Consider the following 27073-nt stretch of genomic DNA (forward strand, 5'->3'; position numbering starts at 1 on the left):
AGCCTATGTAAGGATTGGCTCATATATATCTAATCTATTCAAAATATTAAGAGGTACTAAACAGGGGTGCCCCCCTCTCCCCATTACTCTTTGCCCTGGCTAATTGAGCCTCTTGCAAATTATGTTAGAAATAATGACAGCGTTAAAGGATATTAGTGTCAGACAAATTATCCCCCAAGATACAACTGTTTACTGGATGGCGTACTAGTAACTTCTAATGAAACTGAAAATGTAATAGATCACCTATTACATAATCTAGACTTCTTTGCAAACATCTCTGGTCCAAAATTCAATCACAACAAAACTCGGGCAGGTTTAGTGAATAAAAATGTTATTATGAAACTTGGATCAAAAAGAGATATAAACTGGGAGGGCACGCATATTAAATATCTAGGTATCATTATTGAATCTAATCATAAAAAGTCACTCGCATCTAATTACCAACTTATAAACTCAATTACTAGTCTAATAGACAGTTGGAACAGACTTTTCTTCACATTTGAAGACTATCTTTAATCAAAATGATACTGTTACCTAAAATCTTATTCAATGGCCAAGCTCTAATAATTCACCCACCTGTCAAAATTAAACAGAAAATTAATAACTTATTACTTAACTTCCTTTGGTATCTCCCCCCTCCCCCCAAAAAAAAAAAAAAAACAAATTTAAATTCTGTAGCACACCACGTGCTGGGATGAAAAAGGTATAGGGTTCCAAATATTGATTTTTATTTAAACTTAGCATTTATTAACATAGTGTCTTTTTGGAATAATACTTCTCCAACATATTGGAAATCATTACCTGAAACCATACTTCTTAATAGTAATGGAACATTGCCTGAAATATATAATCAAATACATACAAGCAAACATGGATTTTAAAAATATACATTCAAAGTGAAAGGTCAAAATTTGTTCTCACACCTGTTATAAACCAAATATTGCTGCTGTTTAAAAAGTGTATGTTTTCTAATCAATTAAGAATTTATTTATAATAGTTTCCTATTGCTTACACAAATGAATGTTTGATATGTTTTTTTTTTTTACTCGGAAAATGTTAGAATTTAAGAAGGGTGATCTATTATGTTGGAATCAATTTCTCTCAGCTAATAAAATAAGTACTGCAGACTATTTGATCAGCAGATATAGTTTGCAAAATTGTAACTGGCTGGACATCCAATCTTGTAAGGATTTTATACATACTAAGCTCGTACCGTCAGTCATACAATAAGAGTAACTTAAAAATCTTAGATTTTATCGCAACAGTTAATAGCTCACCCAAGAATACTTCAAACATATCTTGTTTATAAAATACTCAGAAATGATTTTAGCAAAACAGGTGATGTTATGTAGTCCAATCTCGTCTACATTCTTACCCGTGGGTTCGGCTCCGAATCAGCCAAACTTTTCTAGCTCGAAGTCTTCTATTGGCTGGGCTAAGAAGGTATCCCATACTGCACTGCTCCATATCCCCAGATCTCGTTTGTCGCTTGTGTAGCTCGGACGTGGTCTCGCTCTTGGCTGTGGCTAAGTACCCTTTTTTCTAATTCTTCTTGAGAGAATTTGTTACAAACAAAAGCTATTTTAATAGCTATTTCTTTTGGTGTTTTTTTGGGTATAATTGTAGTGTGATTGTCTTTTGTGGTATCCTGCTAGCTGTTCCAACGGGCTAGGCCCGTTTCAGTTAGAGGACCTAGTCCGTCCCCTTACTTGTCCCTGTGTTTGTTTTTGCTTTCTAAAACCGTTTAAATTAGAGGTTTTAGTGTCTGTCTTCCTTGTTCTGTATACCAGCTTGGTAAAAAAAAAAACATTTTAGTTGGAGTTTTTTTTAGCCCTAGTCGTCTTAGTGTGTGTCCCTTCTGACTATTGTTTGTGCTGCTGTTTGTGGAAATATTTGTTCCCGCGCTTAGTGTGGTGGTTTTGTGTGCCTGTAGTTGTTTTTTCCAGTCAGGCAGTGACTTGTTGTTTTGGTTTTTGTGATTTTTTTCAAGATGTCTAAAGATTCCAAGGAGCACAAACCTTCTGGTTTTAAAAAGTGCTCTAAGTGTGGTTACAAGATGTCCATCACCGATGGACAATTCAGTATGCATTTATTGTCTGGGAGCAATCCACCTGCAGGAGTCCTGCAGCTTCTGCCATGCTTTTAGTCCCAGGGTGCTCCAAGAAAGAAAGAATAAGTTAATCCTGAAGGGACTCTTGAAACCCTCATTCGAAGAGGCCATGGATTCTGCTTCCAGTTCAAAATCAAAATAAAAAAAGAGATCTCCGGCTTCTTCAGTCTCCTCGGAGCCACCGGAGAAAGTAATGAAACTAGCTTCGACCTCCTCGGCTCCACTGTCCTCGGGGCAAAAGGAAGTGTCGGTGTTAATGGAATCGGCATCGGCTCCAATTATATTGGAACCTCTTCGGAGCCGAACACCCGGTACTAGACCAGTGTCTCCTGAGAGGAAATCCAGATCTCCCTCCATGTCCTCCAAATCCTCCAGGACACTTTCAGATGTGGATGTCGATAGGGTGGTGCAGAGGCTCCTTCAGTCACCGGTTTTGGCTAAATTGTTCTCCGCTCCATCCCAGTCGGCTCCGGAGCCTGTCCCGATATCATCTTCGATTCCTCCTCCAAGCGCATCTCTGTCTTTGGAGCCGGAATGCTCTGCTCCATGTGATGTCCCTAGGTCGGTGCCGATGGCCCCTCCGGGCTCATGGGTGCCGACATCAGATCCGACCCTGTCGGCGCCGTCCACGGGGTTCGGGACTCGGGATTCTTCAGTCGGGCCTGAGGGGGACACCTTTCGGTTCCTAGTCTCCCGCTCGGTGCCTCGGCTCTTGGAACCCCGGCTCCTGTCATGATCTTGGAGGCTGGCCGGTCCTCAGATTCAGGGGGGGGGGGGCAGCCTTTGAGGCCATGCGGAGTGCGCTGGCCAGATCTTCAGCCACATCATGCAGGTTGGTCATTCTGTCCCCTACCACTCTGGTGAGAGCCTCTGATCACCACCTATCTGTAGACAGCGGAGCCCCAAGGCCTAGGAATACCCCCACGAGTGGTCCCCAAGTTTCTGAGGGCCCCTCAGAGTTTTTGCCTGAGGAGCCCCCCAGAAAGAAAACGTGCAAGAGGAAGCACATAGACTCCCAGGATGAGACTCTCACCTCAGATACTGACCTCGAGGAATCGGAGGGGTCCCCCAAGTCATCCTCTGACTGTGTTTCTTTCTCTGACTTCTTGGAGATATTGAAACAAAGAGGTTACTGGCTGTCCAAAGCCCCCTCTGAGGAGGAGTCTGTCTTCCTTAAGGCCTTTGGTGCTCAGCCCTCTGCCTCCTGGGTGTCCCCACCCTTCGAGCTCCTGGATTTAATTTGTTGGAGGGTGTGGGAGAACCCTGATTCTGTAGAACCCGTACCCAGGAGACCCAATAAATTTCTTTCTGCTCCCCCGGGTAATGAGTTTTTGTCCAAAGGTGTCCCTGTGGATGCCGTGGTGGTGGCGGCGGCCACTCAGAAGGAATTAGCTGAGACTTCTTCCTTCGTCCATCCTCCTAACAAGGTATGGACCTGTACAGGAAGCATACCCTCTCGTCAGCAACCTTTACCTTACGGTCGCTGAACTACCTTTCTCACTTTACTCGGCTCCAGAGAGATCTCATCAAGGAATTAGGGGATACTCTCACGGGTAACGTTCCTGAGGCGGTGGCCCAGACGGTGAACGCCCAGGTATCTACCCTCAATTCCATCATTAACTCCTCCATGCGGCTCATTTCATATGCAGCTGAGGGAGCGAGTAGGGCAGCAAGCTCAGGAGTCGCCCTTAGGAGGCAAGCCTGGATGCACCTTTGTCATTTCGCGGAGGCCTTCAAGTCTTCTTTCACTGACGCCCCCTTTGATGGTGGTTCTTTGTTTGGAACGAAGGTGAAAGACACCCTCACCAGGTGCGAGCAAGAGGGAAAGACTCTGTCTGCTGTAGGGGTCCGTTTTTCCCTTCCCTCTAGGCCATACCCCAAGGCCCAGAAGGGTGGGAAGATGTGGTTCAAAAAATCAGAGATTTTTTCCCGGTGCACAGGGTGAGCCCCTCTCCAGAGGCAGAGGAGGGGGAGGTTATTCAGGGAGACGCCACCCTAGAGGCAGAGGGGGCCCCCGCAATTCGGGAGACTGCGATTCCTTTCGAGGCTCTCCCTACCGTTGTTCCTGATGGGATACCCAACTGTGCTTTTCTGGAGCCAGTCGGGGGTCAAATATCGTTGTACCCGGAAGCCTGGCAAAGCATCACCCAGGACCGATGGGTATTACGAATAATTTCCAGAGGTTATGTCATCCCTTTTTCGTCAGATCCCCCTCCAGTCAGAAAAATCCCAGACGTTCCACCCAGTCAAAGGGATCACGCAGCTTCAGAGGTTTCAAAGCTGCTAGGAAAAGGAGCCATCCAGCATGTCCCCTCAGACCAGATCGGATTAGGGACTTAAGATTCTTTTTGGTGCCGAAAAGAACAGGGGAACTGAGACCCATATTAGATCTCAGCCAACTGAACAACTATGTACAAAAGTCCAAGTTCCGTATGGTCACACTACAGTCAATTCTCCTGTTGTTGGGAAAGGAAGTATGGATGTGCTCCATCGACCTAAAGGATGCTTACTACCATATCAAAATGGACAGGGCATCCAGGAGTCACCTACGCTTCTGGCTGGGAGGCAGTCATTTTCAGTTTTGAGCCCTGCCCTTTGGTCTCACCACAGCCCCCAGGGTGTTCACTAAGTGTATGGCGGTGGTGACAGCTCACTTGAGACATCAAGGATTCCAAGTGTTTCCGTATCTGGATGACTGGCTCCTCACCGCCCCCACCAGGCATCTACTAATCCAAGCCAGTTACACTACCATAACTGTCTGTCAACAGTTAGGCATAACACTGAACTGGGAAAAATCTGCCTTGTTGCCCTCACAGTGTGTCATTTTTATAGGTGCAGAGCTAGACACCGTTCAAATGCGAGCCTTTCTACCCCAGGAAAGAATCAGAGTCTTACAGCAACAGGTGCACGCCCTGCTACCCCTGAGGAAAGCGAAGGCAAGATGGGTTCTCCAACTGCTGGGGACTATGGCAGCAACAATTATTTTAGTCCCTCTAGCGAGATTGCACATGAGGCTCCTTCAGTGGCTCCTCTTTGCTCATGGTCTCTCCAGAAACTTCCACTTTCCCACCCTACTTTGCTCATGGACAGATGCAAACAGGATCTCAGTTGGTGGCTTTGCACAAGCAATCTGGACAGGGAAAACCCTTCGTTCCACCACCCCCAGTTGCCACAGTGACCACGGACGCCTCCCAGATGGGGTGGGGGGGGCATTATCTCGGCAGGACAGTCCAAGGCACGTGGCAACATCACGAGATACATTTGCATATCAACGTCCTGGAGATGAGAGCGGTGCTACTTGCGTTGCAGGCACTTCAGAGCTTTCTACCTCTCGGGACTATTGCAATACACTCGGACAATATGTCAGTGGTGTGGTATCTGAGCAAGCAGGGAGGAACCAGATCATATCCCCTGTGCAGAGAGGCCATGCAAGTGTGGCAGTGGGCAGTATCTTCCCAACATTTTCTGGTGGCAACGCACATTCAGGGGAAGTCCAACGTGATAGCAGACAGGCTAAGCAGAGCTATTCTGATGCCTTGAGTGGTCCCTGAATCGTCTAGTTGCAGAACGAATCTTCAGCAAATGGGGTCACCCTTGCTGCGACCTTTTTGCCAGCCCCCTCAATGACAAATGCAGCAGCTACTTCACGCTGATCCCCCACAGGGGGAGTCGCCCAGGGACACTGTAGTCCACGATTGGCCCTCCAGTCTGCTTTATGCTTTCCCTCCGTTTCCCTTGCTATCAAAAGTGATTCAGAAAGCGCTATCCTTGGGAAGCAGAATGATTCTAATTGCTCCACACTGGACTCTTCAAGTCTGGTTCCCCTTTCTCCATCCCTACATTGTGGACACACCTTGGACTCTGGACCCACAACCAGACTTACTGACACACATGCCGGGACAGTTCCACCCCTCTCTGCGGACCTTCGGTTGACAGCCTGGCTACTCCACTTCCGTCGTTAGTTAGGCTTCATCATTTTTCACCCGAGGTAGTTCATATTTTATCTTCTTCACATAAGCCCTCTACTAGAAAGATTTATTCCAGCAAATGGAAGAGGTTTTCTATTTGGGCTCATACCCAAGGAATTGACCCTTACACAGCTCCAATTGCCTCCATCTTGGAGTTTTTGTCTATGCTTTTCCAGCAGGGCTCAGCGTCCGCTACCATTAAAGTTCAGTTGGCAGCAATTTCTAATTTTCATGTTGCTAATGAGCCTAATCTGATGGCTCACTGACTCTGTAAGGCTTTCCTGAAAGGCACTCTGTTACTCCGTCCTCCTGTTTCAGAACCGATCATGCCCTGTGATCTAAATTTTGTTCTGCAAACCCTTACTTCTCCACCCTTTGAGCCTGCAGCTACCTGTGATTTAAAATTCTTGACCTTGAAAACTGCCTTTTTAATAGCCATCACATCAGCCAGAAGCGTTTCAGAAATTCAAGCTCTTTCTATCAAACCTCCATACTTGATCTTTCATAAGGACAGGGTTTCTCTTAGACCAAACCCTTCTTTTCTGCCTAAAGTGGCATCCAAATCTAATCTTAATCAATCTATTGAGTTGCCACTGTTTTTTCCCCATTTTTCAAACAAGGCAGAATTTAAATTTCATCAATTGGATGTAAACAGACAGTTACGTTTCTATCTGCACAGAACCAATGATCTCCGAAAATCTGATCAGCTGTTTGTCTCCTTTTCAGAAAACAGAGTTGGGTCCCCTGTCTCCAAAATCTCCCTATCCAGATGGATATCAAATTGCATCTCTTTCGTTTATTCCTCAGGGGGTAAAGACCTATCGTTTCTAGTCAAGGCTCACTCTACTTGGGCTGTATCCACTTCTACAGCTTATCAGGCCAGATTGTCTATGGATGATATTTGTGCTGCAGCTACCTGGGCATCTCCTCACACCTTTGTTACTCATTACAAGCTGGACATGGTATCTAGGGGCAGGTCTTCCTTTGGTTCCACAGTACGCAGGAGTATCCTCCTCTGAGTCTCCCAGGATGTAGGTGCTGGGGACGCTGTCCCATGGGTAAGAATGTAGGCGAGATTGGACTACATAACATCAAGAAGTTATGTATTCACCATAACATTCGATGTATGTAGTCCATCTCGCCTCACATTCTTACTTACCCTCCCACCTTCCCCCTTTCTAGAGGTTAGGTCTGGTTTTTAGAGCTCCCTTCACCTTTAGTTTATTCCTCTTTACTTGGATGTTGTTATGCATGGGGTATGAGAGTGGTGTTCGCAGCAAACTAGATCTGGGGATATGGAGCAGTGCAGTATGGGATACCTTCTTATCCCAGCCAATAGAAAACTTCAAGCTAGAAAAGTTTGGCCGAGTCGGAGCCAATATTCGGCTCCGAACCCACGGGTAAGAATGTGAGGCGAGATGGACTACATACATCGAACGTTATGTTGAGTACATAACTTTTTGTTTTTTTGGAATTATGCAATTGAAGTTAATAGACAAGTATTCTCAGACAAAGATGAGCTTTGTTTACAGTTAGTGAAGGAATCCACATCTTCCCTGTTCTGGCATGTATACACATGGAAATTTTTACATAATGTTTTTTTCATAACATAGACTAGCAATAATGTACAACAAAGATGAAATGCTGGAGGGTCTACTTTAGAACAACGAAAAATTAAAATATCGAGTGCTCACGAGCGAAAAATCAGGAATTTTATATTTAGGTTTTAGATTGCAGTACAGTGAAGATCGGAATATTTGCCCTTTCCTCACTGTAGTGCGATCTCGGAGTAGGAATATATATTTAGCGAGGGGTGTGGGGGGCGCACCCCCCTCAATAGCGATTTTGCGTTTCTGATTTTTTGCTCATGTGAGCGCTCGATATTTTAATTTTTCGTTGTAATATAGACCCATGCTGGAGATGTGGACACCCCGATGCTGACTAGATACATATGGTTGTTAATTGCAAAATAATTTCCCCATTTTGGTTAGACTTTTGTAAAGTTCTATGGAATGACAGCTGTACAATTTCTGGCTCCCTTATCCTTTGTAATGTTCCTGTTACTGAAGTCATTCCTAAAAACCAAAGATTTTTTACTATGGTCTATCCTCTCTCTAGCAAGAAACTTTGTTACTAAAAATTGGAAATCCCTGTTTACTCATGTCTTTAAAGTTGAGTTGATTCATCTTGTGAAATACATTTGTAAGAATGAGATTGCTACTATAAAAGCAAGGGCTAACAATACAACCCATCATTTAATTGCTTGGACAAAATTTTCTGATCTGTTAGAGAAATGAGTGTTCTATGTATATTGCTTTTATAGTTGTTATGGACATTGTATATAGTTTTTTTATTTGTATACTGTTAAGTTACTGTTATAAAATGAATAACATTTTGGAAAAAAGAGAATTCAAGGGCAGACAAGCAGAAATGGTTTTGGGTTTCACAGAAGAATAGTTAAGTAGCCCATTGCATCTTTTTTATCTGGTGGCTAAGTGTTCAGTACAGCAGCAAGGTGTTCAGACCAACTAGCAGTAATGGCGTTCGAACTGGCGGCAGGGAGTTCTAAGTAGTTGTCTGTACATCCATTTTATGCCTTGTTTTCTATGCAGGGAGTATGTGTGATGTATGGTGCATACAAGATCATTAAGCATTTGTATACTGGCCGAGTTGTCAGGCTGCCTTGTGCGGGAGATGCCTTTTGTTCAGGATACTGCAACAGTAATATAGAAGGACATCTGATTTACCGTAAGCCGAGCTATAGATCTTCCTGTCTTCTTTCCAGAGTCTGAAAATGAGGAGAGGATACTCTCTACTTTGGATGTCCACAGACAACTCTGCTTCTGTCTTGACAGAGCAAAATCTTTCAGAACTTCTGATGCTGATCACTTCTTATGAAGGTAAGAATAAAAGGGAAGCCTGTGTCAAAAAAGGCTTTTTTCAAAAAGGTTGTCTCATGCTGTTTGTTATACCCACCACAACAAAAAAGTTCCAGGCAGGGTCAGATCTCACTGTACTATGGCCTTGACTTCATCTGTGGCTTTTTGGAAAAGGTTGGATTCTAGAAGTATTCTAAAATCAGCAACTTTTTCTTGTGTGCACACTTCTACAAAGCACTACAAACTATATTCTATCCCCAGATCTAGGGCAGGCTTTGGTTGGACCATTCTCTGAGTTTCTGGTTTTTCATCCTTCTTCCTCCCAGTCATGTTACTTTGTGATAATCCATCCATATATCTGCTTACAATGATCTCATTTGCAACATCATGCCCTCTGTCTTCCCTGAGCCAGGATGAGGTACACCATCCAATTGCAACTACCTTTTATCCCTCTCAGGACATAAGGCTGCCTTGATTCTGAATTAACTTAGGAGAAGTTTAAAGTCCCTAGTTGTGAAAATGTTCATATCTGTTTCCTCTTTGTTAAGCCACTCAGGGCCTTGCTTGGGAGCAGGTAGCGTGCATAACCTGCTGTTGTCTTGTGCAAGAAATCTCAATAATGTTACGAGCAGATTTCAGCATTGCACAGAGAATGTACTTGTGTCCCTAAGGGTAGCTATCTTTCCAGTCTTGAGAAGAGGAAGGGTGTTGAGCTCTGGAAGTTGGGCCATATGTTAGGCCTTCTGTGCTGAGCTCCCAGTAGTAAGAACTATGGCAGCTGTGAACTGTTTGAACATGTAATGTTATGGCAGGTTCTTGCACACTTTTCGTTATAGTAACACTCCAGATTCTCATGCTCCTGTTGCCAAAGGATGCTTGGATGGAGTAATTTGACAGGATGAATGCCTTTTAGCACATCAGCATTTTAGATCCACCATTTTTGTCTGGGTGGACATCTGTTCTGGTAAAAAGGGTTGCCATTTAGGCATTCTTCAGGACTTGCAATATTTACCATGGTTTAGACTGTGGTGTAGCCTTGCAGAAATACCTACATGTATTCCTCTACTTGGATAACTGGCTCCTTGCATCCCCATCCAGGGACTGTTGGTAGGCTTCTAGTTCCTGCAGTCAGAACTATCAAAAGACATAGCTGTCAATACTTACATGTCATGTAGGCATATCACCTTGGTTATCATATAATTAAAGGCTTTTGGTTTCTCCTGGAGCAGGGGATTTCACATTAGCCGTTTGGAGCTTTGAGCAGCCTTCTAGGCCTAAAGACCTTGGAGGCACATCTTTCTCTGTGGCCTTTTGTCGTCATTTGGTATGCAACCAGTCCATTGTGTAGTACTTACAATTTGCTACAAGGACTGCTGTACCCTTGATGCAGGTAGGTAAGGCAAGCCTGACAGTGGGCTGTAGCAAGAATTGTAAAGTCAGTGATTCACATCCCAGAGGACTTGGAACAGGCTTTCAGACTATCCAAGACATTTCTCCAGTCCCTTTCTTGAGTTGTGGATTCAGAGGCCATGTCTAGCTGCTTCTTTGAAAGAATAGTACTTTGGAGCATGACCTTTTAACCATTTGGCACAGCTTGGTCTTCCACTATGCAGTTAAGTGCAACAAACCCAAGGATGAGGTGATAAAGGACATGTTCTCTGTCCTTGAGCAGGAGGTGCCTGTACACTTTCTGGTCATTGCCACTGATACCACACTTCCCTGGAACGTTCAGGAAAGAAAGAACAAAATTCCTTTATAACCTGGTGGTCTAGAAGGATGGTATTTCTGGCTTTCAGGTCATTATTGGTGCAGGAAGCTCTTCCATTCCATGCAGTGGATGTCCATTATAGGTGGGTTGGCTGCCAGCTCAGCTCCATTTCAGAGCCAGGCTTCATGATGCAGACCCATTGTGGCCACTGGACCTTGTGGCTTTAAAAATGATTAGGCTGCCAAAAAAGTTGATGTCCTTCTATTCTGTTTGTTGCAGTACTCATAACATGAGGGAGTCTGCTGCAGGCTGACTCGTACGTCCGACCAGTATACAAATGTCTAAAGCTACTGTAGGGTACGTGCGACATCATCACACACAGATCCAGTCCTACGTCAGTCATAAAGTGATGGGTATAAAGTGGACATTAGCCCATACCAATCCTCATAACTTTTCTGACACCAATCAGAATGTCTTTTCCAGTCATTTGCTCGTCAGAAAAGTTGCAAATTCCAATCCAGGTAAGTGCTCCGTTGGAATTTTTTTTTTTGTTGTGTGCTACTACTGTGGTTGAGGTTACATGTCCTCTAGGAGGGGCAAGTGTCGGTGTGGAAGACAAATTCCACATAAAGATTCCCATGACCTTTGCCTGTTTTGCTTAGGCCCTAACCACCACCATACATCCTGTTCGATTTACAAGGCCTTTTTTCCCCAAGACCCTGTGCAGTCGTCCATCTTCCCTCAATCTGTACTTAGAGAACCAGTATCTTAAGCACTTAGCACATTATATGGAACGTACGTTGGGCCCTTCAGGTGAGCCAGTTGTTAAGGCCAAGAAATCTAGGCCTGACTTGCCCGCTGCTCCTCCAATTCTGGATGTCTCTCCCAAGGCCAGTGTTGGCACTTGGACTGTTTGAGTCAGTAGGTGATTTTTTTTTTTCTACTGTTGTGGAGGCCGTGAAGGATCCTACTAGCACGTCCTCTGGCGTCTGCTACAGACGTGGGGGGGCAGGCTCATTGTTACTGAACGTCTGCATGGCATTCGTCAAATCATTGTTCGCGAAGATATCCCAAGCAATATTGAGTGCAGGTTGACGTTGGGTCCTTCATCCTTCCACCTCAATAGATGTCCCACAAAAGAAGAAGCAGAAAACTTAAGTATGCTTCTCCTGTTACCCAAGAGCAGCCTGTGTATTGGCAAGCCTTTTCTCAAGGGCTCTTTAATGCCTTTATGGACTTGAGACAATCTACTGGTTTCTATCTTGCCTTCTCCCTCCTTTTCTACCGTTTATCCACAAAAGAGGATTTCAGTTGAGGTTTCATCTGATGAAGACTCATCTGGGAATGAATCATTGGCATACTGTGCCCAAATTTCATCTCCCTTAGGATATGATTCCCCGGAAGAAGAATCAAATATTGCAAATTCTCTAGAGTAGAATATTACTTTTGGGGAAAACATTGTTAAAATGAGGAAGTTCTTTAAATGAGATTGCTACCAGGTGTCAGAAATTCAAAAAAGGTATTCTGGCCTTCTGCAGATGGATTCCTCTTCTTCTTCTGCAGTTCCCCCTGTGTGCTGCCAGCTTTTTTAGATGCATTTTCAGCAACTTCCAAGTGCCCTGATTCCCAACCTCCTGCCCCTAAAAGGCCAAACAGGTTTTACAAGGTGCCAGAGGATTCCAGATTCCTGTTTGTTTCCCTCTGCATACCCTGCAGCTATTACTGTGTCTGCTAAGACCTCTGAGATGTTGCCTTCCACTTCTTCTCCCCTCAGACAAGGAGAATAAAGTTATGGAGTTGGGGAAGAAAGTGCAGCTTTGGCATTTAGAGCTATAAACTACCCAGACCCATATTGCAAAATACTCTTTAGCCCTTCTGTCTGACGCCAGTAAGCTTATTTTAGAGCTTCCAGACTCTACTACTAAGACTCAATTATCCTCTATTCTGAGTTGTTCTGCTCAAGACAAGTGCAGTTTAAGTGTAGCTATGATGCAGTGGAGGCATCTGCCAGAGTTGCAGCTTCAGGGTCTGTTCTCGAGTGGTACTCCTGGCGCGGATGACATAAAGGCTAAAACTGTGGATACACCCCTTGACAAAGCCTTGTTTGGTGCTTCTGCTGCAGAACGTTTTACGTCCTTACAAGAAAAGGGCAAAGAGCTACAAAACCTAAAGCACACTTGTGTTCCCAGTTCCCAGATATCAAAGGAGCTACCCCTCAAAAACCCCCTTTGTAAGGAAAACTTCCATAACTCCGTCTTCCAAGGGTAAAAGAGATACTAGGAAGCAATACTCAGCCAAGTCCTGAACATAGTCTCCTGCTACTTAGAAGCAGCCCTTTCCGAGCAGGCCAGGTAGTCTGTAACTACCAACCTCCATGTAACCAGGCCCCTCTTTCTTTGTGTTTCTTTCTTTCTCTCCCTGCTTGAAAAAAGATCACCCAGGACTCTCTCTGATCCTCTCGGTCTTCTTTCAAGGATACTTCATGGTGTGGAAGACTCCACCTTCCTTCATTGATATTCCACAACCCCCCAAAAGAACAGCTGGATTACTTTCCCAAAGTCATTTTCAGTCTTTTTCTCAGGTTACCATTCAGGAGGTGCCACCTCCCTAGGTAGTGAAAGGGTTTTACTCCAGGATTTCCCTTGGCCACAGAAAAGATGAACCCTGGAGGACAGTCCTAGACTTGTCGCACCTAAACATCTTCCTGAAGGTTCCCACCTTTCACATGCTACTTCCCCTCATCCTTCCTCAGGTCTACATGGTGTCTTTGGACATCAAGGGTGCTTATCTTCACATTCCTGTTTATCCTCTGTTCAAGAAGTATCTTCGCTTTGCTATTGCTTTCTCATATTTTTAATTCTCTGCCTTGCCTTTTGGGCTGTCTATGGCTCCAAGGGTCTTCACAAAATGCTTAGCTCCTTCTCATAGCCTTTTGCAGACTAAGGGTATTCAGGTTTTCCTGTACCTGGACGATCTTCTCTAGGCTCATTCTCCAGGCACTCTTCAAGAGAATCTGCTCTTCATGTTGCCTCTGCCGGAGGATTAAGATTCACTATCAGTTATCAAAAATCTACCCTGGTTCCTTTCACAAGACTTTGTTTTTCTAGGATGCAGAATACAAACAGACAGGATGTTGGCTTCCTTACTTCTTTCAATGCCTATTTCCAGGCTCTCATGCTTCTTCAGTCCCTGACTGCCAGTGAATTTCTCCACCTTTTGGGCTTTATAGCAACCATTATCCCCATGCTACCTCTAGCCAAGCTGCACATGAGGAAATCCCAGTGGTATTTTAGGTCAGTATGGATGCAACACGCTCATCCATTGGAGGTAGTTATTCCCCTTTTTCCTGCTTGAAAAAGGAACTGAACTGGTGGATTCAACAGGTTACCTTGAATCCAGGCCTACCCTTACAACTGCCCCTTCCCACTCAGGAGCTGTTCATGGACGCTGCAGACTTTGGATGGGGAGCAACCCTGGCATCTTGGAAGGTTCAAGATGTGTGGTCTCCCTCCCAAAAGAGGGAACACATAAGAGATATGAGCCCTAATTTTTGCTGTGCAAATTTTCAAACCTTTTCTTTTTCCAGGCACCCTAAAGTGGTTCACAAACAACAGCACAGTCCTTTGGTATGTCAACAAGTGGGGGGGAGGGGGACAAGTCTGATCTGTGCAGACTGGCTATCCAAGCGTGGGAGTTAGCCTCTTGGAGTCAACTCGCCACCCAAGCAGTCTACATTCCTTCCACTCAAGATGTTGTGGCAGACACATTGAGCAGGTCCATGACTCAATCCCACAAATGGATGTTACACAGGGATGCGTTTCTAGACCCCATAAATGGGGTACGCTTCAGGTAGACCTCTTCACCTCCCTTATGAACAGACAACTTCCAAAGTTTTGTGCTAGAGTTCCCAATCCTGTGGTATGGAAGGTGGACACCCTATCTTTCTCTTGGAAGGGGATGTTTCTCTCTGTAAACCCCCCTTCCCACTTCTCCAAAAATTCCTGCTGAAGATATAACAGGAGCAACAAAAATCTTGTCGATTCCCTTTTGGCCGAGACAGCATTGGTTCCCGCTTCTTCTGCATTTAGCCAAGGGCAATCTCCACAAGTTATCCCACAGAGTGGACCTACTCACACAGGATAAAGAGATCTCTAATACATCCACAGATGTCAACTGATACTGTGGGTGACAGGGTTTTGATCCTTTTCCCGACACCTTTTTTTCGAGGATGTGATGCAAGTTCTGCAGGAGGACAGAAAACCTAATTCTAGGGAATCCTATATTTCCATATGGAAAAGGTTTTCCTTTTGGTGTCTTTCTAAGGACCTACAACCACTGCTGGTGGATGTTCCAGTGGTTCTGTCTTACCTGTGTGAATTATTGAACAGTTAATTATCCTACTCTTCAGTAAAAGCTCATCTTTCAGCAATCTCTGCCTGTCTGCCTATGGCTTCAAGGTTGGAAGCTAAACTTTTCCTGGAAGCCGTCTTTCATATCAGACCACCAAGGAAACCAGTTCCTCCTCCTTGGGATCTAAATTTTGTTCTAGAGAAACTTACTTTGGCCCCTTTTGAACCAGTAGTTGTTTCTTCTCTTCAGCATTGCACTTGAAATACCATTCTTGTGGCCATCACCTCTGCTAGAAGGGTCTCAGAACTTAAGACACTGATGGCCAATTCCCCCTTTACTATTTTCCACAGGGATAAGGTCTTCTTGTGCACTAATCCCTTTTATGCCCAGGGTGGTGAATGAGTTGTCACTTAATCAGTCCGTTAATCGTCCCACCTTTTTCCCCATCTCCACAATCCTCTAGTGAGAGGGTTTTGACACACCTTATATGTGCATAGACAACTCAGATTTTTACGCAAAACCGAGCCTATTAGGAAATCTGATCATCTCTTTATTTCCTGTCATCATAGGGCTCTGGGCAGGCCTGTTTCCAAGCAGACTTTCTCCACTTGGCTTGCCAAAACTATATCCTTTTGCTGTGCGTCTCATGGGAAAAACTTACTTCCCCAGTAAAGGCACATTCCACTAGAGCTGTGTTGTCTTCTGGTGCTTTCTTCAAAGTTCTGGACACCTCCTCCACATTAGAAGGAGCCTCCTGGTCTTCTGTACACACTTTCACTAAGCATTATAAGTTGGATGGCATTTCCAGGTCTAGAGTTGGTTTTGCAAGGGCTGTCCTGCAGGGGTTTGTAGTGCTACTGCCCCTCCGCCCAGTTTTTCTGCATGAGCTTTGGTAGTCTCCCTCATGTTTTGAATACTGCAACATATGTCCTTCTCTTTTATATGTTACAGTACCCCCTCCCCACCTTCCCTCTGATGCTTGCCTATATTCTGATTGTTTGGATGTTCTTAGTGTTTCACTGTTACAGTCATTACATTTGGGTAATCCTGCTGGCAGGTTGCCCTCAGCCGGCCTGAATTCCAAAGTCTTGGGTCCTGCGTCGGTTGCTGTCACCCCCTCCCTGACGTCAGGTCATCAGGGGTATAAAAGATGCAGCCGACGCCATTTTCTTCAGTCTTTCCTGCCGCGCGGTGCACGAAGCAGAAGTAGTTCGCAAGTGCCGGTCGGCCGACTCCTGAAATTTTCGTGTTCGAATTTCAGATCCGAAGTCTTCATTAAAGCTAAGCACCCCATTGGGGAAACTTTTTTTCTTGCTCCAGACAGATGTCAGAAAAAGTTAATAATTGTATTTCTTGTGGAAAGCAAATACCTCATAAGGACTTTCATTCTTACTGTATTCCTTGCCTAGGCCCTGACCATAACGTTTCAGGTTGTCTGTTTTGTGCTAGATTTAACCAACGGACTATTAAGCGTCGGTATGATTTTGCATTAAACTATTTTGGACGCAGGTTTAATTATCCAGAAATGTCGTCTGATAGCCATCCGACTACCGGAGTTCACAAAAAAACGCAAAGAAAAAGATAGACAACAGAGGCCCAAAACCGACTAAGCTTCTCCTAAGCCAGTCGCCGGTTCTCAGTGAGGTGCTTTCGCAGCCCCTGACGCCAGCTACTTTAGAGTCACAGGCCGCTACAGACTCCCACATGGAGTTGGCCATCCCGCTGGAAACTCAAGGTATTGGAGCCTCGGACACTATTCCTTCAGATGGGTCTGGAGCCGCTGAGCAGGTACCGGCTTCTGAGGGTGTATTCAGACCTAAACATCTATACATTAAACCGACTTCAAAGGCAAAGACTATAAAGGACCTTCAAAGACAAAGAAACAAACTCAAGAGCCACGTGGACAGGCCTCCATGCCCAAAAAACAGATGCTCAAAATGGCCGAAGACTTGATTACCCTGATCAGGGGTTCCCATCCCCCTCCTGATAATAGGCCTAGGCAAGAGACAGACTATGAATCTTCAGATCAGGTTTCTATTTCTTCTGATTCCTCTTCTGATCAGGAATATTCTTTTCCCCCGTTTGAGGATTCTGATGCTGAAGAAATCTATTCCTTCAGCTTCTCCTCCAGAGGGCTATTCTTTTGGGGAAATCTTGCATACCATGAGGGAGCACTTTCACTGGGAGAGCCAAGATTTTTCAGAATCTAAAAAGAGGCTCAGGGACTTCCTTTTACTTCAACACAGGCCTCTAACCATTCCACTTGTTAGACATTGTAGATGATGTGTTTTCAGAGTCTAGTCTGACCCCTGACTCCTTACCCTCCAGCTCCTGCTGTCTGACAGATATTACAGGGTTCCAGACTTTCATAAATTCCTTTTCAAAAACCTTGCTGTAGACCCAGAAACTATTTCACAGGGTCCCAAAGGGGTTAAGGCTTCTGCTGCAAAAATCCCTACCCCCCTGACAGAGATTCTAGGGCACTGGATAGATGGGGGAAAAAGGTTTACACATCTGCTACCTTGGCTATATAAGGGCCTTAAACTGTCAGTTTCATATGCTCAAATATCAGCAACATGTCATGGCATTGCTTAAACAGAAAATGTTGTTAAACTCTGAATGTGCAGAAAACAAGGAAATGCAGGATTTATTGCATGCAGCTGAACAAGTTGGAAAGCATACTTTGCAATGTGGTTTTGATTCTCTGGAGGCCTCCTGCAGGGCCGCAGTTACGGGTTCTGTAATTAGGAGGCACACTTGGTTAAAGGAACAAAATCTGCCTGATCATGTCAAAGTTAAATTATTAAATGCACCTTTACAGCATGATACTTTGTTTGGTGTTAAGGCAGAAGAGGTGTTAAAGAAAATGGAGGACAAAGCTAAATCTATGCAAACTGTCAAAGATTTTTTACAAGTACAGCCACCTAGGTTTAGTAGACACTGGCCTACAAAGAATTGGTCCTTTCCTGTGTCAGACAGACCTCAAAGGGGCAGATCCAGATACCCTAGAGGCAGATCCCAGGCGCAAGGTTCATACAGGTCAAAGCAATGGGGTGCTTCTACCTCCAAATGTGGAGAAGACAAATCACAACCTTACAGGAAACAGTCCCAATGACTTCCCCCTGCCTGCACCAAGCACTTATCTCCTGGCAGCGCACTTGGGAGGAAAAATAGCACTTTTTTCTCAAAATTGGCACATTATAACCCAGGACAAGTGGGTTCTAAACAGTGTCACAAGGCTACAAGTTCCACTTCCATACCCTGCCAAAGGCAAATGGTTGGCCAGATCTGCCAAAAAATCAATGGGCAGAGGCACAAAAACAAGTCTCATCCCTCATGGACATGGGGGCCATTCAACAAGTAACAAAACAGGGACAAGGATTTTACTCAAGACTGTTCTTGGTACCCAGAAAGGGCAAAGCCTGGAGACCAATACTGGACCTATCTATTCTAAACACATTCCTGGATATACCAAAATTCAAAATGTTGACCTTGCAGCAGCTTCTGCCCATGCTGGGCACGAAGGCTTGGCTTGTGACTTTAGACCTAAAAGAGGCATACCTGCATGTCCCAATCAGGCAATCATGCAGAAGATACCTCAGATTCAAGGCTGGCTCAATGCATTACCAATTCTCTGTACTGCCCTTTGGCTTATCTACTGCTCCCAGGGTCTTTACAAAGTGCCTGGCACCAGTAATTGCATTCTGCAGACAGAGTAATACAAATATATCCTTACTTGGACGACTGCCTAATTCAAGCAGAGAACAAGGACATTCTTCTGCAGCATCTGGCATTTGTGAAAAGACTGCTAACATGCCTAGGGTACACAGTCAACGAAAAGAAATCAAAACTAGTACCCTCTCAAGAGATAATATTCCTGGGTGCAAGCTTAAATACAACTGCCCAGATGGCTTATCTCACGGCAGACAAACAAAGGCAACTGACTGTCTATTTCAAAATATTGGCAACAAAGGCCCAGTTATCTGCAAGAAAAATTCTGCAGGCTTTGGGCTTCATGGCATTCTGCATCCTACTAATTCCAGATGTAAGACTGCATATGAGGAAACTTCAGTGGTACCTAAAAAGTGTTTGGACTCAACATTGCCACAGCCTGGAATTACTCTCATTCCCTGCCTGCAACAGGAGTTTTGATGATGGGCGAAGGCTTGTCACCAGAACAAGGGACAACCATTCACATTACCCCCAGCCAGGCAAAACCTAACACCGGATGCATCAGATTATGCTTGGGGGGGCCCACATGGCTGGAAGATGCATTCAGGGCACATGGTTCGCAAACCAAATGCATCTACATATCAATCAAAAAGAGATGCTAGCTGTTCAAAATGCCCTGACAGCCTTCAAGGACCTACTTCATCCAGGGCAACTACTGATAAAGACAGACAACACCACGGTCATGTGGTATATAAACAAGCAGGGGGGCACACATTCTTACCCCCTTTGCAGACTAGCCATGGCTTTGTGTGACACAGCATTGACTTGCCAAGTTCATCTGCAGGCACAATTCCTGCCAGGAAAGGAAAATACTCTGGCAGACGAACTAAGCAGAAACCTCATGGATCCCCACGAGTGGCATCTGGATCCACAGGTCTTCAGCATGATAACAAGGAAATGGGGATGCCCGGACATAGATCTATTTGCCTCCCCTCACAACTACCAACTAAAAAGATTCTGCACAAGGCCTTATCACAGACAAGCATGGAAAGTGGACGCCCTATCATTCAGCTGGAAAAACCTATCAGTATATGCCTTTCCCCCACTGCCTCTCCTCCCCAAGGTACTCCTAAAGGTCATACAGGAGAAGCCAAAGATGATACTAATTGCCCCAAACTGGCCCCGCCAGTACTGGTATCCGATCTTAAGGAACTTGTCCCAATGCCCAGCCTGGACCTTGCCTCAAATACCTTATCTACTGTCCCAACAAAACAATCAGATCCTTCACAGCCAACTCAGGACTCTAAACCTGGCAGCATGGCGGATAATGTAGGCATACAAAGCACACCTCTCAGTAAAGCTGATGGATTTCATTTTGGAAGCCAGAAGGCCTAGTACTAGAAAATCTTATGCTGGAAAATGGGAAGAGATTTTGTGCTTGGAACCAGACACAAGGAACTGATACAGCTGTGCCCAAATATTCCTCAGATTTTGCAATACTTAACTGAGATGCTGGACAAAGGCCTATCTTTTTCATCAATTAAAATTCATGCCTCTGCCATTTCGGCTCATTACAATACAGAGCCACCAATCTTTTTGCATCCTTTATTAAGGCAGTACCTCAGAGGAGCCAAAAACTTAAGGCCTCCAAGGAGATCACCAATACCTGCATGGGACCTCAACTATGTCTTGGAACAACTCACCCTGCCTCCTTTTGAGTCAGCTGCCACCGCTGATATAAAGTTTTTATTTTGGAAAACAACTCTGCTCCTAGCAATAACTTCTGCAAGACTAGTATCAGAGCTACAGGCACTCATGACTGTGGAACCTTTTATCATTTTTTATCCAGACAGGGTCTCTGAGGACAAACCCAACATTTATGCCTAAGGTGGTGTCCAGTGTGGCCCTTAACCAAACTATTCATTTGCCAACTTTTTATCCAAAACCACAGAACAAGGTGGAGAGAATTCTGCATTCTTTGGACGTACACAGACAGCTTCGATTATATTTGGACAGAACCAAAGTTTTCAGGAAGACAGAGCAATTACTAGTGGCATATGCTGCAGGATCTCAAGGAAAGGCCATCTCCAAGCAGACTATTTCAAAGTGGATAATCCACTGCATATGTTTCTGCTATTTACAGCATGGCAAGCCAGTGCCTAAGGGCATTAGGCCACATTCAACCAGAGCTGCAGCCACTTCAGCAGCCTTTCTCAGGGGGGTACCAACCAAAGACATTCTAGAAGCTGCTACTTGGAGTTCAGTGCACACTTTTACAAAGCATTATCATCTGCCACTCTACTCTAAATCCAGGGCAGGCTTTGCCACTGCAGTTCTGCAGGGCCTCATAGCTGCTCCTAATGCTGTTTAGCTCCAGCCTCCCAACCATAGCTTTGGGACTCTACCCAAATGTAATGACTGCAACAGTGAAACACTAAGAACATAGTACATTTGTGTACACTTACCATAAATGTAGATGTTCTGAGTGTATTCACTGTTGCAGTCAAGGTTACCCTCTCACTGTCCCTCTTATTCCTGCTGGAACTTATCTTTCCTTCACTGATTTATACAACCTATGTGGTGTATTTGCTTGTAGATGAAGGTAAAGTTTATATTGGTGCATGTTTATATATATATATATATATATATATATATATATATATATATATATATATATATATATATATAAAATTTTGGCTACCCTTTAGAGGGCACCTGACATCTGGGGCAAGAAAAACTGAAGAAAATGGCGTCGGCTGCATCTTTTATACCCCTGGTGACCTGACGTCAGGGAGGGGCGACAGCAACTGAAGCAGGACCCAAGACTTTGGAATTCAGGCCGGCAGAGGGCAACCTGCCAGCAGGATTACCCAAATGTAATGACTGCAACAGTGAATACACTCGAACATCTACATTTATGGTAAGTGTACACAACTGTACTTTCCTTGCCTTTTTCTGGCTGGAGTTCTTCCTAGGGCATTCAGTTCTGCGGATTGGTGTATGCCGATGGCTGCTTTATTCCCAGTGTCACTTTATGACCGATGTAGGACTGGATCCGTCCTACATGTGCCCTACAGTAGTTTGACTTTTGTATACTGGCCGGGTGTATGAGTCAGCCGGTGGTGGACTCCCTCATGTTATGAATACTGTAACATATGGAAAAGAAGGGACATCTATGATTATGGTAAGATTTTACACAACTATTTTTTCACTTTGCAGGTTTATGCCTCTGAATGTAAATGCTGCTGTATTTAGACGAAGCAATATCCTGTACTTCGTAGTCAGTTTACTTGCAGGTGAATCCTAACTTGACTTGTGCATTTCAGTGAGCTGGATCGTTTGTTGTACTGACGGTGCATGTCAGCTGTTTCTGTCCATTATGAAAGGCAGGACTGAAGCCCAGCAGTGGCTGATCAAGTAATTCATTAAGAGGGCTGCATCTTCTTTGAAGGTCCTTCTCCCGCCTTCCATGGAATATAGACTTCATGAGTAGACAGGCTTGTCTATCCCCTTTTTGAGAAATCTGGTTCATTGTCATTTGAACTTTGTTTTTTTTAGAATTTTTTTACCAAAGTATAATCTCTGATCATGTGGTGTCAGCAATGGGTACCATCACCTGTAGACAAAATCATGGTCCTTGCACGTGATGGATTATTTACATGCATTGGGTAGTATCACATGTAGAGAATGAGATTTTGTCTTGAGAATTGGGTGTCTGTTAGAACTAACCCTTTATATATCCATGTTTTTTATTTTTTATTTATTTTTTGGCAAAGGTGGATAAAAAAGGCAGAACATGATTTTTACAATCACAGATTTTCACTATCAAGTAAGGTGTTTGAATTTGGTAATCTGTGCTCAAGCTGCTTCCACTGTTTGCTTCTAGAATGTTTCAGTCAAGGTCTGCTGTGTAGTCACTTTGGCATTGATGCATGAGCTCACGTAGCATTATTGCCTTAATTGCAACTTCGTCGGACCTCTCTTGGCATGTCTCTATTTCAGGATTTGGCCTTTTGAACCTTGGTGCTTGGGTTGTTTTTGTATCTCCTTCCACTCCAGTAGTTCACTGTCTTAGATTCAGACTATTAGAAAGATTCAAGTTTAATCACCCGATAGATAGCTGATACTACACTGAGCATGCGTGTTGCAAGTAACACTAGAGGTCTGTCCTTGATGGGTTGGAAATACTCAACAGTTCCTGTGTGTTTAACAAGTCCTGACCTGATATGAAGGACGTGCGTTTTCTAGTTATTGGGGTGAACTGGTGGGCTCAGGTTCGTGCTTAGTTGCACAGTTTGCACATGGCTTCATGGTGTGCACCAGCACTTGAGTGTACACACCCCTGAGCACAGGATCTCTTGAAAAAAACGTGCCAGATTGTGATTAAAGAGGATGAATCTAGTCACAGGATCCATGAAGGAGGATCACTTCATAAATCAGTTGATATAATGTAACAACAGATATTTTCTAATGAGCATGTTTATACTGTAGTCACCATCTGTTTTGGTCAGTATCTTTTTTGCAGCATATTGCTTCTGTAATTGCCTATTTTTGTTTTCTTATTAGTGTTCCTGCAAAGGAAGGTTGAAGAAGTTTCTAAAGTATATGAGAATCGCCGTAAAGAACAAGAGCGAAGTTTTCGAATTACATTTGACTAGGAAACAACTGAAATAAGATTTTTTTCGTCAGACCTTTGTTCCATTTTTGTTTATTTGTGTGAATAAATTGCTTTCTGTAAGCTTGGACGTTTTTATGTATGTATCTTGCATCTTTGTAATGCTAAAGAAGAGCAGTTTTGCCAGCTCACTCTGCAGTGTAATAACGCTATGACTTCACTTCTCACAACTCTGGTTCAAGTTAGTGGGCTTGAGTGCTGAAGGAGTTGGCCAAGAGACTTGGGTGTGAACAGGAAAGGTTGGCTCCCCCATTGTAAGAGTAGGATTGTGGCAGGGCTTCACTGTTTGCTGACCAGCTCTTTGAGGGCAACAGTGCCCTGTATTCACAGCAACATGCATTTCCGGGCTAACATTGTTGAGCACTGTAGTTGCCCAGGTTTGTGACATCATTCATCCAGCAACAATATTGTAGGGCCTGCTATAGCAGAGTACAAGCTGCCTGACCACAGAAGGGGAGGGGTGTTGAGGCAATTAAAGCTCTCTACAAGCCCACCAGGGTGATGGCTCTAGTGAATAGCTTTTACCCCCACTGCAGCTTAACAGCTGATCAAAATGGGGAAGGAAAGGGATGTTTGGTTAAAACTGGGGGTTTGTGCTGATCATCTGTGGGGAGGGATTAGAAAAATACAAGACATGCAGGTTTTTGTTACTTGGACTGACTTTGCCTCACTTGTAGAGCTTTAGTACTTGTAGCCAGTTATAAGATTGCATTTGAAAAGCACCGTTAATGTTCAGTATTGTATTACGAAAATATGAAGAGAGGGTGTGGCAACTAAATGTATGCTCCCTGCAGAAGACAGAGGGTTTACTGTTGACACAATCACTGAAACATACGAGTGGACTGGATTTTTCAACATATTTAAGTATGTAAAATAACTTATGAGAGAGAAATATGTAAAGCTAGGAGCAATTATGCTGAGTCAGTAGGTCCTTATTTTTTTAGTCGTCCTGTCAGTGAAGTGCGACCACCTCCATCAGCAATTTGTCTAATATATTTTTGTCAAAATTATATATTTTATATTAATACCAGTGTCAACATTTGTAGTCTGTTATACTGTATATGTTGGGAGACCTTTTTCTAGGACTCCCAGTTGGACATTCCATGTGAACAAATGTAATTAAATTAAAAAAAAAAAAAACTGGGCTTGTCCCTGTTACTGGAAGGTCATTAATGACTGAGAAATCTTGCTATAGGAATAACTTTTAGAAATCCTTCATATTTTCTTTGTATAGCTTACTGTTTTAGTAGCATTGACTAATGGGACTTCTGCCATACACAAACCTAACTTTGGAGCTTATCACATTTCCCCATTTAGGCTGAGTGGATACCTGCCTCTCAGGGGCATTACTGTACTCCCTATATGAAGTTGTCATCTCCCATTGCTGTTTTTACTTTTTTTTTTTTTTTGCTATAGTTTGGATGGCATGAGCCGCTTGCTAATGTCTGTAGTTTGTCTTGATCATCTTGCCCCAAGGCTGTGCAGTTAAATATTCCATTGGAAAAATATTTTCTGTTTTACTGTTTCATGTGCAGTATTGTATCATATTACTTTAAAGGAGGTCAGGGAACTGAGTGTTGGAGGTATGTCTGCTCTGGAAAAAAAAACAAATGAGGTTGCATGCAAAAGGTAAATTATAAATCAAATCCGTATAAGGATTACCATAACCAGTTTGTATTTTATGTAAGCCTGAAGCACAATGTCCACCGTTGTAGCGTTTATCAGGGCTTTAGTTAGAAGACATTGAGAAAAAGGGAGCATTCCCTTCAGAATTACCTAAACAAGAAGCAGCTCTAGGCCTTAAGACTTTCTGTTGCCATGGCATCACATGACACATCCTCTTCCTCTGATATTCTTGTGTAGAAATGCAAGCAGAGTTGACTAGAGGACATGTTATCCTAGGATCATTGTAGAGATGTGCATTCAACACATGCCATCTCTGTTCTGCTCAGTAGTGCAAGTATTGATGGAGGTGCTTTGATACCTCTGGCTCATGCACCTGAGTTACCAGGCACCTGGCAGAAGCCTTTTTTAGAGTCCTCCATGCTTGTAAATGAAGGCATATCCCACTGAGCCAGTCATCTGTATGAAAGTTGGACCAGCTGCTGCAGCTCAGGACTTGACTGACACCCAGCTTATTATTTTAGAGAGGGTGTGGTTACTCCAAGATTTTTATTAAGGAATACATCCCTGTCAGGAAATAAGGTCTGGGACACTCTTGTGCACAGGGCCATACCTCCAAGGTGTCTTCTCATATCCGAGCATAGGATGTCAGCCTGGCTACGCTCCTGCAATTTCTTGACTTTCCCATAACTGGTAGGTCCTCATTCCCACCCTCAGTCTCCCCACACTGTCCCTAAGGTTAGGTTTCCCTGGCCCCTAGATTACTACAGGTTTTGTAAAAGTTGCAGATCAGCCACCATTGTCTGGAGCCTCCTTTACCAAGAGGAGGAGGAAATAGAAATTCTTACTTTTTCAAAGGCGGAAGAACTAGGTTATGTATATCAGATATCATTCCCCTTTGGATTTGATACGAGCACTGATGCACTGTACGCCAGGTTCCTTTCAAAGAGGAAATTTCATTTGGGGATATTCTTTACAGAATGAAAGACCACTTCAAATGGAAAGCCAATGTGTGCAAGTCCCATAAACATTACTTTGACATTCTGGATCTTGATGCCCCTAAACTAGTAACTCTTCCTGCATTCTGGTAACTTTACAGGATGCTTTTGACTGCCTTAGTGGGAGGTTGGTATGGTTAAGGTGCAAGGTTTGATTCTTACATGGGGTAATTGGCTAGTAATCTATGAGCCTAAATTAAAGGAGCCCTCCTCCCCCAAAAAAAATGTTCAATAGGATCCCTGTATATTTCTGTACAAAAAACATATCTGGTTCTGCAGTGGTGACATTGGATCCCAAAGAGTATTTAAATAGATTTCTGTTTCCAGCACTCTTCCAAAAGCAGTCAAGAACTGCCCTCCCTGGTTGTAAAGAAAGTGTACACAGTTGTCATTCTAGCCTTCAGAACCATCTTCTGTCAGACACACGACTTAAGTTTCATGTTGCACCTTTTAACAAGTAAAGACAAAAATAGCAGAGGTGTTTGAGTAGTGGTGCACTTTACAAAGTGAGATTACAATGCTGTGGCTGCAGCATCCCAGGGTGGCAGCTGTATGGTCTGTGATTAGGCGACATGCCTCCTGCCATTGGATGTTGGTGCAGCTGTTTAAAGCTTGTTTGGTAGTGACCTCTTTGGGGTTCCCTACAGCTGAAGTTATCAAAAGAATGAAGGTAAGGAGGCAGACTGTTTAGTTTGTGAAGCAGCCTTTTCACTTTCCTGTTCTCAGGTAAATCAGAGACACTATCAGTCCAAGTCTGGGCCTACTGTTGACAGCAGATAAGAGTAAGCAGGTGAAGGAATAAAAAGACGAGTACAAAACAAAGTGGCAGGGGATTAGATGGGGAGACCTGCGGAGGCCCTGAGGATCACATTGGTTAAAGGGATCACCCAAAGCTATGTAGGGGGCTTTACCCTCCCCACTACCTGTTCTGCCGCCCCCTACTCCAGCCCTGTCCAGTTATACCCAGGGACACTTCTCAGAAAGCCCCAGTAAATTCCAAGTCTGGACTGAGTATTGTAGTAATCTGAGGTTTTCTTCAAATTTGTCATTTTAGACGTGAGTGCTCATTCACCACAACCTGTTCTCATAT

The 27073-nt window shown here is 44.0% G+C and overlaps 1 protein-coding gene across 1 annotated transcript in view; it reads left to right on the plus strand.

Annotated features, from left to right (window-relative positions):
* The window catches only part of NUP62 (nucleoporin 62), a gene marked incomplete at its 5' end in the record, with an annotated part of 873863 nt that extends 850438 nt beyond the window's left edge, over window positions 1–23425 (plus strand). Inside the window, one exon of the mRNA XM_044076211.1 lies at window positions 23254–23425. Coding sequence (XP_043932146.1) covers window positions 23254–23345 — 92 coding nt within the window. The remainder of the gene's footprint in view (window positions 1–23253) is intronic.
* Between the last annotated feature and the right edge of the window lie 3648 nt (window positions 23426–27073).

Source organism: Protopterus annectens, chromosome 7.part0, assembly GCF_019279795.1.
Source record: "Protopterus annectens isolate FY-2018-M chromosome 7.part0, PAN1.0, whole genome shotgun sequence".
Taxonomy (NCBI): domain Eukaryota; kingdom Metazoa; phylum Chordata; order Ceratodontiformes; family Protopteridae; genus Protopterus; species Protopterus annectens.